Raw genomic sequence first — 16638 nt, 5'->3', positions numbered from 1 at the left:
AATGGATGGATGTATGGACAATGATTGGATGATGGATGGATAGAGATGGATGGGTGGATGGGTGGAGAGATGAATATCTGTCTAGTTGCTGGGTTAGGGTTTTGGGAATCTATTGCAAACCAATTCCCCAATTTTTCCGTCCCATGAAGAGTCACTGGGTAAATGCCATGACTTCTGCTGGCGAGTGCCAACACTGTGTCCCTTGGGAAGGGAGTCGTTAGTCATTATCATCTTCGTCGTAGTTGCTGTAACAATTTATTCAGATCAAGACTCGAGTGAGTATCCTGCCTGTGAGTAAGCCTTTCGACCGGGAGCTTGCTGGACTTGGGAACAGGGGGAAGGGAGCAGGACCGTGGACTGCTGGGGCACCCCCAGGAGGCCCGCACCCCGGAGGCAGGAGAGGCACAGCTTGGTATGGAGGGAGGGGACTGAAGTAGGACCCTGACTTGGAATTTTTTTTTTTTTATTCCTTACCGAGGATATTTTTCTATTTATCTTCAGATAGGGAGGGAGGGAGGGAGAGAGAGGGGGAGAGAGAGAAACATCGACATGAGAGGGACACATCAACGGGCTGCCTCCTGCACAACCCCAACCAAGGCTGGGGACGAACCGCAACCGAGGTGCGTGCCCTTGACTGGAACTGAACCCACAACTCATTGGTCCACAGGCCGGCGCTCTAACCACTGAGAAAACCGGCCAGGGCGACCCTCCTCCATCTGCCTGGGGCTTCTGAGCAGGGTGTGGGAGGCAAGGGCCTGAGAAGGACTTCCTGGTCCTGGTCCTGGTCCCGGTCCCGGTCCCGAATCTGGGCTTGCTCAACTCCCAGTTCTCCAAGCCCAGTCTTCCTGGTCTTCCTGGTACCTCTGCCTCTGGGCGGGCCCTCTCCTTCCCCAGCGAACAGGAGAAAGGGCGGAAAGACGAGAATGCAGAAACGTCTGTCTGTGCGGAGAAGCCGCACCCCGGCCCCGCCCAGCCGTCACACTGGGCCTCCAGCCTGGGCGGCGTCTCCAGGGCCACCGGGTCCTCCAGCACTCCTGCGCTGCTCTGTTGGCCGCCGCGGACCTCAGGGCCTTGACCCTGACTGCTGTGGGGCCCACGTGCCCTCTGTCCACGGCCCTTCCAGGACGGCACGTTCTCCCGGCCCTGCAGCCAGACTTCAGGCCTCAGCCCGCGGGCCCGGCTCTGGCTCGCGAGGGCAGCCGAGGGCCTGGCCCGAGCGTGGCCGAGTGAACAAACGCACCTCTGGAAATCCTCAGAGCACTCGGCCTGGGGGGCGGCCACCCCCCCCCCCCCCCCGCAAAGAGAGCCTGGCCGACAGGCTGCTCGTGGGAGCGGCGCAGGGACCTCGCCCCGCTGGGAGCACAGAGCCGGGCCCTCCGCAGCACACCGAGACCGTGGTCCTGTCTGCAGCCTCTGGAAGACGTGCGCTCGGGGTGAGGTCAGGCCTGAGCCGCACCAGCCAGGGCAGGAAGGACCCTCTTCTAAAGAGAAGACAGCTCAGGGGCAGGAAGGGCTGGTCTCAGAGGGCAGGGCCACGTGCTGAGGGCCGGTTCACGTCAACGCGGAAGCCCCTCGAGGGCACAGACTTCCTCACCACTGACCCGGGCCACTGCTCTGTTAGCCGGTCAGCTCTCTGGTCCCCCCGCCCCCACCCCGCCGGGTGGCCTCGGGCTGTGACCTCTTCAGGCCGCCCTGCTGCTCTGCCGTGAGCCAGTCCGACTGCTGGAAGGGCCCCTCAGGCCCCCAGTGCGTCTTGTGTGCGCGGCGGCCCTGAGGCATCTCCCCAAGTGGGATCACTGCTGGTGCAGGTCTGGATCTGCCTGTGACACGCTTGGGCCGGTGACCCCCAGGTCTCCCACGTGTGTCTGGGGCCTGACTCTCCACCTCCTGGGGAGGCGTGAACTGCTCCCATGGGGTGTCTCAGAGACCCTGCCGTGAAATCCTGCCGACGTAGGCAGAGCCACACCGCACACTGGTGGCCAGCAGCTCTGACCTCCCCCGCTCTGGAGTCCACCCTGCTGCTGCCCCCCCACCCCCACTGTCTCCGTGGGCAGAGGGGGGCCCCGCCGACAGGCAGGAACCACAGCCGGGCACTGCCCCTCCCCGGCCAGCACTCAGGCTACGTCCCACAGAACAAGGAGGCTGCATGGCCGCAAACCTACTGGCCCATGGGGAGGGTCCTTCCGCTGTGGTCCAGGCCGCCAGGGCCCCAGCTCCTGTTGTCGGTCATCTCGGTCCCCACGTTGCCGCTCTCGCCCACAAACAGGCTGTTCTTCACCTCCTGCTTGGAGCCGTCGTCGTAGGGGAAGGTCCCACCACTGTCGGGAGAGGAGGTCGGGGGTGAGAGGGCAGAGACCGCCGCCCACAGAGGGCCGCACGGGGACGGGGACTCTTACCTGGCCAGCGTCAGGCCGATGCCGTTGTCAGCAAACCTGGGGACGAGGGCAGACAGTCAGAGCGGGCTCTCCCGCAGGGCAGGGTCGGGAAGGCCCTTGGCGCCCCAGCCCTGCTGGCTGGCCGGTGTCGGGGGGAGTCTCTCCTGAGCACAGGGTTCGCTGCGGGAGCCGGGACAGTCCGACTCCAGAGAGGAAGGGGACCGCCGTGTCTTGGTGTCTCCTGTCCCCTGCGTCAGCACGGTGAAGACTGGGCTCCCCGGCCTCCGCCCCAGCCACCCTCCCTGGGGATGCCGGGGCTCCGTGGGGGGGCTCGCTACTCGGCCAGCTCTCCCCACTCCCATCACTGACACCCCGCCGTGCCCCACCCAGGCCTCTCACTCCCCTGTGTCCCGGGGCCTCAGACACCCCAGCTCCCAGCCCCACGGGTCTGCTTTCCAGCCTCTGGGCTGTTTCCACGGGGCAACCTCACATCATCGCGCCTCAGGCCCTTGAGCTGAACAAAACCAGACACTTCTCGCCATCTGAGCCTGGCACCGCCCGAAGCTGGGTCTCAGCCAGCTCCCACTGGACACTGGACACTGTAGTGGCTCCAAGGTGTCCCTCCCACACGGGCCCCTCTCCCTGCGCGTGCCCAGCGGTCGCTGCTGTGATCTGTCTGCGAGGGACACAGGCCACATGCTCGAAGCTCTTGCAGGAGCCCGTCTGCTGCCAACACTGTGCCAACACTGTGCCTCGTGGGGCAGCGGCCTCGGTGCCTCCGGACTCTGGGCCACCCTAGGCCGGAGTCCGGGGGAGCCTGGGCCACCCTAGGCCGGAGTCCAGGGGAGCTAGCAGGCCCCCCACTGGCAGGGGGTTCGCGGTGCGTCTCTGGGGACCCGGACTGGCAGCACACCAGGCCGAGGTCAGCCCTGGACCTGGGACACCGCGGGGAATTTTAGCACGGACACCTCGAGCATAGTCATCTCTCAAGTGTCCGTGGGCCTGTTCCAGGGGTAAGCAGCTCATCCCACCACGTGTGGAACTGCAGGGAAGTCTTCCTGCCACGGAGCTGAACAGGCCCCGTGCCCGTGCCCCCGCCCTCCAGGGCCCATCGGGACACGCCTGCCTCCGCTCCCACAGATGCCCCTCGGAACCCGGAGCCGGCCCTCGCCTCAAGGCCTCGGCTTCCTGCCCCAGGAGGCTTCTCCTGGCATCTGCCTGTCCCCGAGTCAGTGCCTGGCCGTCTGTCTCTCCCGGGCTCTGCTGTTCCGAGCAGCCTTTCTGTCTGGATCCTGTGCCTTCTCCCTCCTCGGACGCGCTCACTTCCTCTCGCTCCCTTTGCCCTGTTCTCCTGAGCGGTCACGATCAAACGCGGAAGCACCTCCTTTCCCGGCAGACTTCCCGGGGCACTGCTGCAGGGCTCGTCCCAGCTCAGCCGCCTGTCCCTGCAGGTGCTCCTGCCCGGGCCGGTGGCTCTGCAGGGGACCCGACGCCGCAGCTCACCCCTCCTGCAGGTAAGTCGTGACCCGCAGCCCCGCGGCTGAGACTGCTTGCCGGGTGCCGGGTCCCTGCCTGCGGCCCTTCTGTGCCCGTGCCTGGCCGGGGACCTCTCCGCCACGCGCTGCTCGGTCTGCCAGGGCAGGAGCGCCGTCCGCACCGTGCGCCGCCGCCACGGCCACTCACCGGCAGTGGTCCAGCCACACGTCGCCGCCGCGCAGCCAGGCCCCGTGCTCCTGGTTCTTGTAGGCGGTGAAGTGTCTGATGACGGCCGGCACGCGGGGCTTCAGCGGGTCGGCATCCTGGTGAGGGCTGTACCTGCAACGCAGCGGGCCCAGCGGCCGTGAGGGCTCCTGAATGGACCCCTCCTCGGCTGTGTGTCTCCTTGCCCACGCTGCCCACAGACTCTGACGGAACAGCCTCTCACTCCCATCGGCTGGGCTCAGGAACGAACTGTTGAAGGGCCCGGGCCCGGCCCCACGCAGCTGACTGCTGCGTCCCTTCTCTTGTCCACCAGCAGCTCTGAGGGACACCCCGCCCCAGGCTGGTCAGAGCTCGGGACGGTCAGACAGCCCCAACCCGGCACGCGATACAGGCACAGGGCGAGGAAGGAGGTGCCGCTCTCCGCCGACGGGGGTGCCTTGACCCAGGGCCTCATCCGGCCTTGGCTTCTCGGCCGTGAAGAGGGCGTGGAGCCCCGATGCTCACTGGTGTGCCCGCCAGCACTGCCTCCTGAGACAGCATCTCGTCACTGTGGCCTCACACGGAGACCAGGCGGCTTGGCCTCCTCAAAGGCCCAGCTCCCCTGATGACCCGCAGGGTGAGCAGTGACCGGCCGTGGCTGAGCGCCCGGCTCATGCGGCCTGCCCGTTCCCGCCTTCAGGCGGACGGCGCAGCTCCCTCCTCTTCCTTCCACGTTCCCAGCCCAGCCAGCCGGCGGTGGCCCTGGACGGCCTTGTGGACTTACCAGGTACGGGCCTTGCTGAACCCTGACTCCCGCCTGACGCGGAACCCACACTGGGCCCTGTCCAGAGTTTCTCCCCGGCTCCCAGCAAGTAGCTCAGCGTGCAGGACAGAGAAAGCGCTCAACAGACACCCAACGAACGAACGAATGAACGAACGAACGAGTGGAAGGGGGCTTACTTGAGGGCCCCGGGCTGATTACCTGGCAGAGATGATAGCGAGGAAGGGCCGCTTGTCCTTGGCGGAGGCCTCCGTGGTTTTGACGCCATTGTCTATGATCATGCCGGCCTGTGGGCGCAGACAGGGAGTGCTGGCTTGCAGTGCAGCTGCGCCCCCTCACACCCAGCCTCCTGCCCAGCTCTGCCCCGGGACGCGTGGGAGCAGGTCTGCGGGGAGGGAGGTGACCTCCTGCCCAGCTCTGCCCCGGGACGCGCGCGGGAGCAGGTCTGCGGGGAGGGAGGTGACCTCCCTGCTCAGGTCAGATCTTGTCCGGGCCCCTCAGCTACGTGCACGCCCCGCACTCACTCTGCCCTCGGACCCGAGTCAAGGATGATGACTGTTCTTTCCGGAAAACGTGTCCTGAACACAAGCCTCGCCTGGACCTGGGGCAGAGTCTGTGGCCCTCCCAGTCCTGTCTCGATCCCGCCTGCCTGGGGAGACAACCTCCCCCTTCTGGCTCCAAAGGGGCCCTCTGTCAGCCAGGGAGTGGGAGTCAGGGCAGCTGAGTGCTGCAGCCCAGGGAGGCCGCCCCTTCCTTCTGGGTTTGCTCGGCCTCTTAGGAAGGCCAGACTCGGGGTTCTTACTTAGACCCCTGGAGGTCATCTGGCCACTGCATCCCTAAGGAGCCGACTCCTGCGGAGCCTGGAGGTGTGAGCGGATGTGGGCTGGGCCCTGGCTGGGCCCTGGCCCCTCTCTCAGGAGCTGCCTTTAGTCTCTGCCCGGCTCAGGCCTCTGGGAGCTCGGAGAGGGGGGCCGACGGCACCTAGTGCCCAGACTGCCGAGAGCCATGGCTGTGGGGGCCCGGGCGAGCAGCCCCACACCGGACCCTACGCAGTGCGTGCGGAGCTGGGCCCGCCGAGTGTGAACCCCAGGCACGGGGCCTCCTCTGCTCAGACACCCCACCCACCCACTGCAGGCTCCCCCTCCCTATGCCACCTGCTGCCTTCCTCGGGGACCACCCTCCACCTGTGCCCTGGCCCCGCCTACTCCTGCGGGAAACCCGGTCCCCACGTATCCTCACCTGTTCCAACCTCTCCAGACATGCAGGTCCCACACGGGTCACCACCCCCTTCACGGGAAGGTCCTCAAGGGGTCTCACGAGCAGCCAGGACATTCCCTCCCCGCCCACCCCCAGCCGTATGGCTGGTTCTGCTCTGCACGGAGACAGCTCCCCACAGCCCCGGGGACCTGTGCTCATTCTCCAGGTCAGGGGCCTCCTGGCCGCTGTCCTCTGCCCCATGAGCTCCCTTCTTAGCTTCCAGGACATCGCCCCGCCCGCGTCCCCTCTCTGCCCACCCTGCCCCGCCCGCTGCACGGGCCAACCCCTCGTGTAAGTGGGGTCACTCAGGATCTCTCTCTCCTTTTCGGTCTGCTCCCTTGTTGATCCTTGTTTTGTTTCGACCCTGGACCTGTCAGTCCTCCGGGGCCTCAGGGGCCTCGTCCGCACCAGTAGGAACTGGGCCAGAGGCCCGGCCCTGACATCGGGGCTCCAGGCGCGCACGCTGGCCCCGCGGCCCAGCCCCCGGCCCAGCCCCGCGTCCCAGCCCCGGCCCAGCCCGGCCTGCATCTGCGGAGACTCACTCGGTAGTTGGAGTGTGCCCGGTTGTTGTGGAACCTCCCCAGGGGGATGTGCTCCGAGTAGCCGGGGGAGTACTTCCCTTCCGAGGGGCCTGTCGGCACGTGGTGGAAAATGAACCAAAATCCGGTTTCCTGTTGGGGAGGAAGCAGGGGAGCACAGGACTCAGCACCCGCCAGCTTCGCACTGGGGTGCCGCGTGGCCCCCAAGCCCAGCTCTGGCAGCAGCGAGAAGCCTGAGGCCGCCGCGCTGTGCGTCCACCTGACGTCAACAACGCCCCGCAGGCCGCTGTCGGCCACGGCCCAGGCTGGGCTTCAGCGTCATCTCCGGGCACATGACGGGGGGATTTCGCGAGTGTTCTCGGCTCCCCTCTTCCATTCCACAGAACGGAGCTGGGCCCCGGGATCGCACCTGCCCTGCCCAGGGTCCCTGGGGTGAGCGGTGGAGGGGCGAGAGCGAGGCGTGTCTGTGCCCCGGGCCTGCGCCCCCGGCGTCCGCTCCCTCACCCACCCGGTGGTCAGTGGTCGGCGGCAGCACTTCCTCGCGGGCGGCGTGCGGACGACTGCTCTGCCCCCAGACCACTCACGTGCTCACTGCCCTAAGAGGCGGTCGTCGGAGCAGTGAGTGAGCACCGTCAAGGGCGGCGAAGGCACAGCCCAGCGACACCCAGCCCCCACTCTGACCTGGGGTGCTGGCCCTGGCCACCCTGAACCCCGGCCCCCACCCCTAACTCCCTCCAGAGAAGACAGCCCTGCTCACCTCGGACCCTGCGGCAGCGCAGTTTATGAGGTTGTTGTTGGGGTTGGCCATCCAGAAGGTGGACACGCCGCTGCAGGAGGGGGAGGGAGAGCGTCAGGCGCCCTAACACTGGCCCACGGGCGGCTGAGAAGTAGACGCTTCCGTCTCTGAGCAGCAGTGGCTCAGCAGCCCATGTGGGAGTCGCCCTGAGCGCGGGCATGGGGGGCGAGGGCCCGGGGGACCCGGGCATGGGGGGTGCGGGCATGGGGGGCGCGGGCATGGGGGTGCTGGCACGGGGGGTACGGGCATGGGGGGCGCGGGCATGGGGGTGCAGGCATGGGGGGTGCGGGCATGGGGGCGCAGGCAGGGGGGTGCAGGCATGGGGGCACGGGCATGGGGGTACTCACTTGCAGTCCTGCCTGGGCTTGGGGATGTACCCTGGGTACGAGTCCTCTGTGATCACCCTGCACATCCTGCTGTCGCGGTCGGAGGGCAGCAGGGTGCCCGGCTTGACGAGGAGGCCGAGGCAGTGGTCAAAGGTGTTGCGCTCCTCTGGCCCGTCCTCCGTGAAGAAGCAGTGGCCCAGAGAGTCGTAGCCCACGACGTCCTTGACCTGCAGGGGTCGAGAGAGGGCACCCGTGTTCACGGATTCGTCCATTCACTCCACACACGGAACAGCGCCAGCCGCACCGCAGGCCCTGGGAGGAGCAGGGGGTTGCAGACGGGCAAACACGGGGGCCGGGCCTGGGGGGCCTGGCGGGGCTGACAGGGGACTCTGAGTCCTTGCTGGCGGGAGGTGTTCCGCTGCGGCTGCGGGGGTGGGGGAAGGGGGACAGTGTTGGAAGCAGGTCCACGGCAGGGCTCAGAGGGCCTCGCGCGGAGCCCTACCTCCCATCCGACGCGGGGATCCGTCCCTGCGCACCCCGACACGTGGCACCTGACGCGGGGATCTGTCCCTGCGCACCCGACACGTGGCACCTGACGCGGGGATCGTTTCTGCGCACCCCTGACACGTGGCACCCGACGCAGGGATCTGTCCCTGCGCACCCCTGACACGTGGCACCTGACGCGGGGATCGTCCCTGCGCACCCCTGACACGTGGCACCTGACACGGGGATCGTCCCTGCGCACCCCTGACACGTGGCACCCGATGCGGGGATCCGTCCCTGCGCACCCCGACACGTGGCACCTGACGCGGGGATCTGTCCCTGTGCACCCCTGACACGTGGCACCTGACGCGGGGATCGTCCCTGCGCACCCCTGACACGTGGCACCTGACATGGGGATCGTCCCTGCGCACCCCGACACATGGCGCCCTGCTTTTGCTAACACCTCAGGGCGGGACGCCCACGAGCCCTCAGGCGCCCGTCCCAGTGGGACGCACCTCACTCTCCTGCTGGGGTCTCCGAGCCCAGCCGCCTGGTGCTGCTGTCCCGGGGCACCGCCCGACGGGGCAGCTGCTGCTCCTCCGCGAGCTCACTGAGCCCACACCTACGACGCTGACCGAGGGGCCAGGCCCGTCCCGGACGCTGTGGGCTGTTAGGCAGCACCTGATCCCCCACGGCCTCCTCAGCCGTGACAGCAAACACGTCTGCAGACACGCACTGACAAAGGTCCCACTGGGGAGGGTGACAGACTGTCCCGACCGAGCGCGCTGACCTAAGGCAAACGCCCCGATTCCCTCCAGAGTCGTTCAGACGACAGAGCTGCCCGCTCCCCAGCCCCGGGGGGTCGGGCTCGGGGCACTGGGACCAGGACCCTTCCCGTCCCAGCACCGACTGGGCCCCTACACCTTCCAGTCCTGCTCCAGTCCTGCACGACCCTTGGTCATGTGTGTTTAGAGACAGGGAAATGAGGCTCGGAGAGTGAAGGACTTCCCAAGGTCGCACCCCTGGCGAGCCAGGGCTAGGACCCAGCTCAGCCCAGAAGGAGTCTGAACACGCCCGCAGCTCTGTTCTCGCAATCGGGGTGTGCCCGACCCCTCAGCCCCTCAGAGGGCAGTGGCCACGGCTCAGGCCGGGCACCAGCAGGGCGTCCGGCCTCCTGGTGAGCGGGCGAGGCTGCTGGCTGAGCCCAGGAAGGCAGCAGGAGGGAGCGGGAGGGAACCGGCTCTCAGGCTGCAGGGACACCGAGGGCCAGCCCACATGCCCTCACCTCACCGACGCCCAGAGAAGGGACACAAGCCTCGGGTTCATCCGCCCCGGGAGGGGGAGCCCCGTCAGACCCAGCTCCTCTGGCAAGGAGACACCCCGGTTTTCTCCCTTCTCCTGGGCTGGCAGCCTGTCAGGAGAGATCACTCTGAGACCCAAGGTGGGGACGGATCAGCCGCCGCCCTGGAGTGAGCGACTGGACCCAACTCCTTCCGGCACTGAGCCCGGGCCCCAGGAGCTGGCCTGCGCGGGGCGGGGGGGGGGGGGGGCCCTCTGGGTCCTGTCTTCCCGGGAAGAAGGTGCTTACCAACAGGCCGTTGGAGCCGTGGACGGTGACGCAGCGGGAGAAGGTGTGGTGGATGGACAGGTCCCGGACGTAGGTGGGCGGGTCGTAGCCGCCCTGTTGGTCCAGGTCCCCCGCCAGGTGGAAGTGGATGGGGTACTGGCCCACCAGCTGCTGCCCCATGTGCACCAGCTCCACGCCCTCCAGGTGTGCGGCCTTGAAGCCCAGCGCGAACTGGGGGGAGACGAGAGTCGGGAGGGTCCGGGGGCGCCCGGACCCCTCGTGGTGCCCATGCTCGGAGAACGCACAGGTGTCACCCTCAAAGTGCTCTGTTCCTCCTGCCCCCTCGGGCGAGTCTCAGATGCTCTCTGCTAAGGTGCTAAGGTGCCTGGCCCTTCCTGCCCCAGGGGGACGAGGCCCTACGTGTGGCACGGCCGTGGCAAGGCCGTGACGGGGAACGAGGGTGTGGAGGGACCGGGCGCCCTCCCGCCCCTTCTCCTCCGAGCATCTGCGTGTGACGAGGGCGAGACCACGTGGGAGCTTCTGCAGGCGACGAAGCGCTGACCGGGCCAGATGCCGGACACCCTGTGACACAGGCCTGCACGAGGAGCTGTCACCCGAGGCCAGGGGGGTCCCTGCTGTGCACCCCCAGGGTCATCGGTCCTGAAGACCAAGATTTTAGCTCCAAGGGAACCGTCCTCACAAAACTGCAGGAGACCCTTGTTCTGTCAACTTTCACCCCAACCGCTGGGAGCAAGGACACCGGGCGGCCGGTGCTCTGCAGTGTGCCCAGCAGAGGCGGGGACGCGCTCTGCAGCCCGCGGCCAGGAGGGCACCCCGTGCACGGACAGGGCTGCAGCGCCTCTCGCCCACCCGACGCTGCCTGGAGCCTCGCAGGCTCCTCCGGCCACAGGGCTCACCTTCCCTCTCGTTTGGATGGGTCTGCTGTGCCCGCGGCTCCTGGGGAGCACCCTGCCCCCGTCTCTTTCGGGAAGGGAGGGCCCCACAAAGAAGCGGGAATGAGAGCCTCCACTGGAGGGAGGTGTGACCGGGGCAGGAGCCATCCCCGGGCTGCTCCGCCACTTCTCCTGCTCCCACGTCCTGACACAAGGGCCGCACGCCAGTGGGCAGTACACAGGACTGCTCCGAATTCCGGAAGGTCCTCCTGCCTCGGGCCCCTTGCCGGCCCCTCCGGCCCCTTCCCTGCCCCAAATCCCGCCGCGGGCTGGCATCGTGGAATTCCCCTGGTGGAACTCCAGCCCTACCTTGATGTGGCCCCCGAAGGTGTCGAAGTCAAAGAAGCTGCAGGTGTGGTTGGTGTAAGGGTAGCACCCGTCCTCCATCTCCCCCATGATCACGATGTTCCGGGTCAGGAGCCCCACCTCGGCCCGCATGTCCACGCCGTCCACCTCCTCCCCGGTGTGCAGGTACAGCGGTTTCCCTGGGCAGGAGGTGAGCAAACCACTGGCCTCAACCCCGTGAATCCACAAGCACATTTTCTGGAAGCTTCTGCGTCCAGCACTGCGGCCGCGCCCTGGTGCGTCCACAGGACCACGGGGCCCGCACAGAAACGGATTCACCCGTCGTGCTGACCTCACCACACCCGCCCGCCCTCCTTCTAGAGCGGACGACGCTCGTCTCTTGTACCAGGGACCCCCGCCCCGCCCCAGGGTGCAAGAGGTTGGAACTCTGGAACTGCCTCGGATTGCCGGCCCCAAGTTCTGCCCCCACAGCACCCCGAGTCCTCCTCTGGAGTGGAGCGGGCTGAGCCTCCCCGACATCGACCCCCACAGCACCCCGAGTCCCCCTCTGGAGGGGAGCGGGCCGAGCCTCCCCGACATCGACCCCCACAGCACCCCGAGTCCTCCTCTGGAAGGGAGCGAGCCGAGCCTCCCCGACATCGGCCCCCACAGCACCCCGACTCCCCCTCTGGAGGGGAGCGGGCTGAGCCTCCCCAACATCGGCCCCCACAGCACCCCGACTGCCCCTCTGGAGGGGAGCGGGCCGAGCCTCCCCGACATTGGCCCCCACAGCACCCCGACTGCCCCTCTGGAGGGGAGCGGGCCGAGCCTCCCCGACATTGGCCCCCACAGCACCCCGACTGCCCCTCTGGAGGGGAGCGGGCCGAGCCTCCCCGACATCGGCCCCCACAGCACCCCGACTGCCCCTCTGGAGGGGAGCGGGCCGAGCCTCCCCGACATCGGCCCCCACAGCACCCCGACTGCCCCTCTGGAGGGGAGCGGGCCGAGCCTCCCCGACATTGGCCCCCACAGCACCCCGACTGCCCCTCTGGAGGGGAGCGGGCCGAGCCTCCCCGACATCGGCCCCCACAGCACCCCGACTGCCCCTCTGGAGGGGAGCGGGCCGAGCCTCCCCGACATCCGCCCCCACAGCACCCCGAGTCCCCCTCTGGAGGGGAGCGGGCCGAGCCTCCCCGACATCCGCCCCCACAGCACCCCGAGTCCCCCTCTGGAGGGGAGCGGGCCGAGCCTCCCCGACATCGGCCCCCACAGCACCCCGAGTCCCCCTCTGGAGGGGAGCGGGCCGAGCCTCCCCGACATCCGCCCCCACAGCACCCCGAGTCCCCCTCTGGAGGGGAGCGGGCCGAGCCTCCCCGACATCCGCCCCCACAGCACCCCGAGTCCCCCTCTGGAGGGGAGCGGGCCGAGCCTCCCCGACATCTGCCCCCACAGCACCCCGAGTCCCCCTCTGGAGGGGAGCGGGCCGAGCCTCCCCGACATCGGCCCCCACAGCACCCCGAGTCCCCCTCTGGAGGGGAGCGGGCCGAGCCTCCCCGACATCGGCCCCCACAGCACCCCGAGTCCCCCTCTGGAGGGGAGCGGGCCGAGCCTCCCCGACATCGGCCCCCACAGCACCCCGAGTCCCCCTCTGGAGGGGAGCGGGCCGAGCCTCCCCGACATCCGCCCCCACAGCACCCCGACTGCCCCTCTGGAGGGGAGCGGGCCGAGCCTCCCCGACATCGGCCCCCACAGCACCCCGACTGCCCCTCTGGAGGGGAGCGGGCCGAGCCTCCCCGACATCGGCCCTCGCTGGCAGGCGCCTCCCCTCCGGTGAGGACAGCGCTACAGGAGCAGCCTCTCTCCAGGGACTCGCAGCCTGACGCACACCACAGACGCCACTCGCTTCCGCTGTGACCTCGACTTGAGCCACAGAGCACACACCTCGCTCAGGCCCGACAGGGACCGCGTGCAGGGCGGCGCCCACAGGCTGAGCCCACCCTGCTCCCTCGCGCCCTGCACCGGCTCCCCGAGCTGGGCCTGCAGTACTGCTGAGGAAGAGGACTGCTTCGGGCTCTGCAGACGCAGGGAGGCGGTGGTTTCTTTGAAGCACCTTGGTTCAAAGAAGTGAACCTGACTCACAGCAAAGCCACAAAAGTATCCCCTTTGGAACCAGTACCAGCTTCCCAGGCTGCTGGAGAAATTGCCACAGACCGTGGCTTAGCACAGCCGTCACCCGTCCCTCAGGCCGGAGGTCAGAAGCCAAGAGGAGTCAGGGGCCAGCGGCCGAGCTGCAGGCAGGCGGGGTCCCTGGGAGGCTGTCGGGTTTCAGAGCCCAGTGACCTGAGCTCCCGGCTGGCGGCCCCTCCTCCACCTTCAGTGCGTCGCTCCCGTCGCCTGTCCCCACACCCGTCCCCTCTGACGCTGACCCTCCTGTCCCTCTCATGAGGACCTCGGCGACCACTGGCCCGGCAGACAATGCAGGGGCCTCACAGCCCTGCCTTCCTCGAACCTCAAAGCCCCTTGGCCGAGAAAGACAACACTCCTGGGTCCTGGCAAACAGGATGTGGACATCTTTGGGGCCATCATTTAGCTGACCGGTGGACTTCTTCTCAAAAAACAAACAAACAAAAAGGCCTAGGTATTTGAAAAATTAACTTGCCCTGGCCGGTTTGGCTCAGCGGTTAGAGCATCGGCCTGCGGTCCAGAGAGACCCAGGTTCGGTTCCCGCTAAGGGCACGTACCTCGATTGCAGTTTGTCCCCGGCCCTGGTTGGTCGTGCAGGTGGCAGCCACTCGATGTGTCCCTTTCACGTCGATGTTTCTCTCTCTCTCTCTCCCCCTCTCACTCTATCTGAAGATAAAAGCAAAACTTTCTTTAAAAAAAGAAAGAAAAATTAACTCGACAGAGTCCGTCACTGGCATGTGCTCTCATCCGAGCTCTGAGCCCACGGTCTGTGCCCCTGGCGCAGGGAGGGGCCGAGGGGAGGCTGTGGGCGGGGCTGGCAGGTCTCCGGTTCTGAGGCAGCAGAGAGCCCGAGACAGTTCTGCAGCAGGCGGGGCCCTGCCTGCCTCCAGCCAGCCCGTGGCCCTCCTTCTGGATCACAGGGCCACGTCTTTGCAGTTTTAAGGCCCAGCAGCAGGGTCCCCCTGCGGGGTGCTGCTAGCAGATGGCCTCCGGGTCAGCAGACCACCTGCCCCTGGGTAAGCTTCAGCTATTCTATTCCTCAACACTTCTCTTTGGCTGCTCCTCCGGCGGGACAGCCTTCTCCGCCTTGTCCACGCAGCAGGCCCTCGTCTGTCCGGCTCCGGCTCCGATGGATCCTTCTCCCTGAAGGCTTCCCTAAGCAGCCTCAGCATCAGCCCGTGGTCCCCATGTGCCCACAGAGCTCAGCAGAGCCAGCAAACACCCCCCCAAGACTTCCCACCAGCCCTCATAGCACATGCATTTTTGGGCTTGAGGGCTTCTCTCAATTTGTCAGTGTCCCCCTTAAAATATAATGTCCGAGCAGGACATGACCAGAGGCTTCTCATGGAGGGGATGGTCTCCAACACGCCTGGACAGACAGGGCGGTGGGTCTGAGCACTGTAACGCTGAGCCTGGCTCTCCGGGCAGACCCAAGCTCAGATCGTACCCGAGTCCCTGGGAGCTACTTGAGCCCCTGAACCTCAGGTGTCCATCTGCTCAGTGGGAACAAGGACAGCGGCGCAGGCTGGCACCGGCTCTCCCACAGCGGGCTGCACACCTGCAGTGACTGCAGGTCAGACAGCTTTCCTGTTCCCCGGGGGGCGGCAGGGTGTAGGGGGGCTGCCAGGTCGATGGGGACTGTGTGGATCACCCCCATGAGCAGGCGAGTCAGACAGAGCGGTGAGCGTGTTTCCATCACGGCCTCCTCCCCCCGCAGCGGGGCCCCTGTCAGGACGCGTACGAAACCTTACGGCAGTTTATCTGCCCTGCTGCTCTGGTCACAGGCCACCCCCAGCTGCTGTCCCACGGAAGCTGTGGCCCGGCTTCCCGGCCTCCACCTCGTCCCTCCTCCTCACAGCTGTGACACCGAAAGCTGAGCAGGGTCAGCAGACGTGGCACACTTGCCCAAACAATGCAGAAGGGCCACGTGCACGGCAAGGGGAGGGGTGGCTGGGAGCACCCCTTCCTCCCCAGTCAGGAGAAGAGTAAACATCAGGGCCCCCCCAGTGGGAGAAACAGGCGCGTCCTGTGGCTCAGCCGCGTGGGCACAGGGACTGCCTCAGCCGCGGAGGACACGCCCGGGGGCTGGGCTGGCAGGTCCCAGGCAGGCAGACTGAAGCACAGCTGCAGTCTCCTCCCACCGTGCAGCCTCGGGCGGCTGGAACCGGCCTTCGCGGAGAAGGACGAGCAGGCACACGGCCCTGGCACCACACAGCTCTGAGTTTGAATCCTGCTCGGCACAGGCACTCGAGGAGCCTTGCTGGCCCGGGCTGGGTGGCTCAGTTGGTTGGCGCGTCATCCCAATAGGCCACGGCGGCGGGTTCAGTCCCAGGTCAGGGCACACACCAGCATCAGCCAGTGAAGGGCACAAAGAGGTGAAGCAACAAGTCTCTCTCTCTCCCTCTCTCTATAAACCAATCAATAAAAAATAATTAAAGAGAGAAAAAAAACACAAGACTTCCTGGCCTACACGGGCACCCCCACTACAGCTTTGAGGTGACGTCAGGCTCTGTCCTTGCTGTCACAGGGTGGCCACTGCACACCTGAATCTGGCTCGTGTGGCCAAGGAACGGACTTTCTAATTTCATTTAGTTGCAATTATATTCGAACGGCCACATGTGGCTGGGGGCTGCCGTGTCCGAAAGTGCGAGTCCGGACATTTGATTCCCGCGACCTCGGTGTCCTCGTCTGTGTCCTGGAGGAAACAGCAGCCAGAGGAAACAGAGCGGGACAGATCGTGCGGGGCAGGTCACAGGACACCGCGGGGACGTCCACCCGGCCAACGGCGGCTGCTCCGAGGGGGGGAGGGCGGTCACGGGCAAAGCAGAAGCGGGGTGAGAAGAGGGCAGAAAACCGAGGCGCTCTCTAATTGCCGTGTCAGGAGGTGTTGGGAATTATATTGTGGTTGGCGAAACGCGGAAATATTTTTTTTTAGATGATTCACACATTTTCATGACTTTGTTACCCTCATCTGTTTCCCATCAGAAAACCCTTAAACGCCTGTTTACTGGAACGGGGCGGTGAAGAAAGACCCAGGAGGGCTGGTCCCTCTGCAGCCAGCCTGGGGGTGAAACCTAAGCGATGGGGGTGGGCGGCTTCACAGAAGGAGAAGGCAGGAGGAGCCCCTGCTCTGTCGGGGGAGATGGGGAGCCAGAGCCAGGGGCTGGGGCTTAGCAGGGGAGATGTGAGCTGCCCCTGGGCACACACACACACACACACACACACACACCCCCCTCTACCTGGGGCTTTTCCGACACTGGCCACCAGGAGGCAATGGCGAGCAGAGAAGTGGACGTCCACTCTGAGTCTAACTTAGGGCGTGGGGTCAGCTGGTGTGGGGTGCTGCAGACACAGGCACAGGCCTCGCTAAGCCGAGGGAGGCCGGAGGTCCTAAGAGGTGCAGCGGCTTCTC

The 16638-nt window shown here is 66.6% G+C and overlaps 1 protein-coding gene across 1 annotated transcript in view; it reads right to left on the bottom strand.

Annotated features, from left to right (window-relative positions):
- The window catches only part of LOC118640929 (cell migration inducing hyaluronidase 1), a 44641-nt gene that overhangs the window by 12595 nt on the left and 15408 nt on the right, over positions 1–16638 (bottom strand). The window contains exons 11-19 of the mRNA XM_036278007.1: positions 11067–11242; positions 9826–10035; positions 7776–7981; positions 7390–7459; positions 6636–6764; positions 5038–5123; positions 4059–4190; positions 2397–2432; positions 2163–2318 (exon numbers count right to left, since the gene is read on the bottom strand). Of these exons, the coding sequence (XP_036133900.1) occupies positions 2163–2318; positions 2397–2432; positions 4059–4190; positions 5038–5123; positions 6636–6764; positions 7390–7459; positions 7776–7981; positions 9826–10035; positions 11067–11242 (1201 nt within the window). The remainder of the gene's footprint in view (positions 1–2162; positions 2319–2396; positions 2433–4058; positions 4191–5037; positions 5124–6635; positions 6765–7389; positions 7460–7775; positions 7982–9825; positions 10036–11066; positions 11243–16638) is intronic.

Source organism: Molossus molossus, unplaced genomic scaffold, assembly GCF_014108415.1.
Source record: "Molossus molossus isolate mMolMol1 unplaced genomic scaffold, mMolMol1.p scaffold_m16_p_24, whole genome shotgun sequence".
In the NCBI taxonomy this organism is placed as follows: domain Eukaryota; kingdom Metazoa; phylum Chordata; class Mammalia; order Chiroptera; family Molossidae; genus Molossus; species Molossus molossus.
The sequence above is the reverse complement of the archived record's forward strand: the minus strand, read 5'-3'. Positions and strand labels throughout refer to the sequence as shown.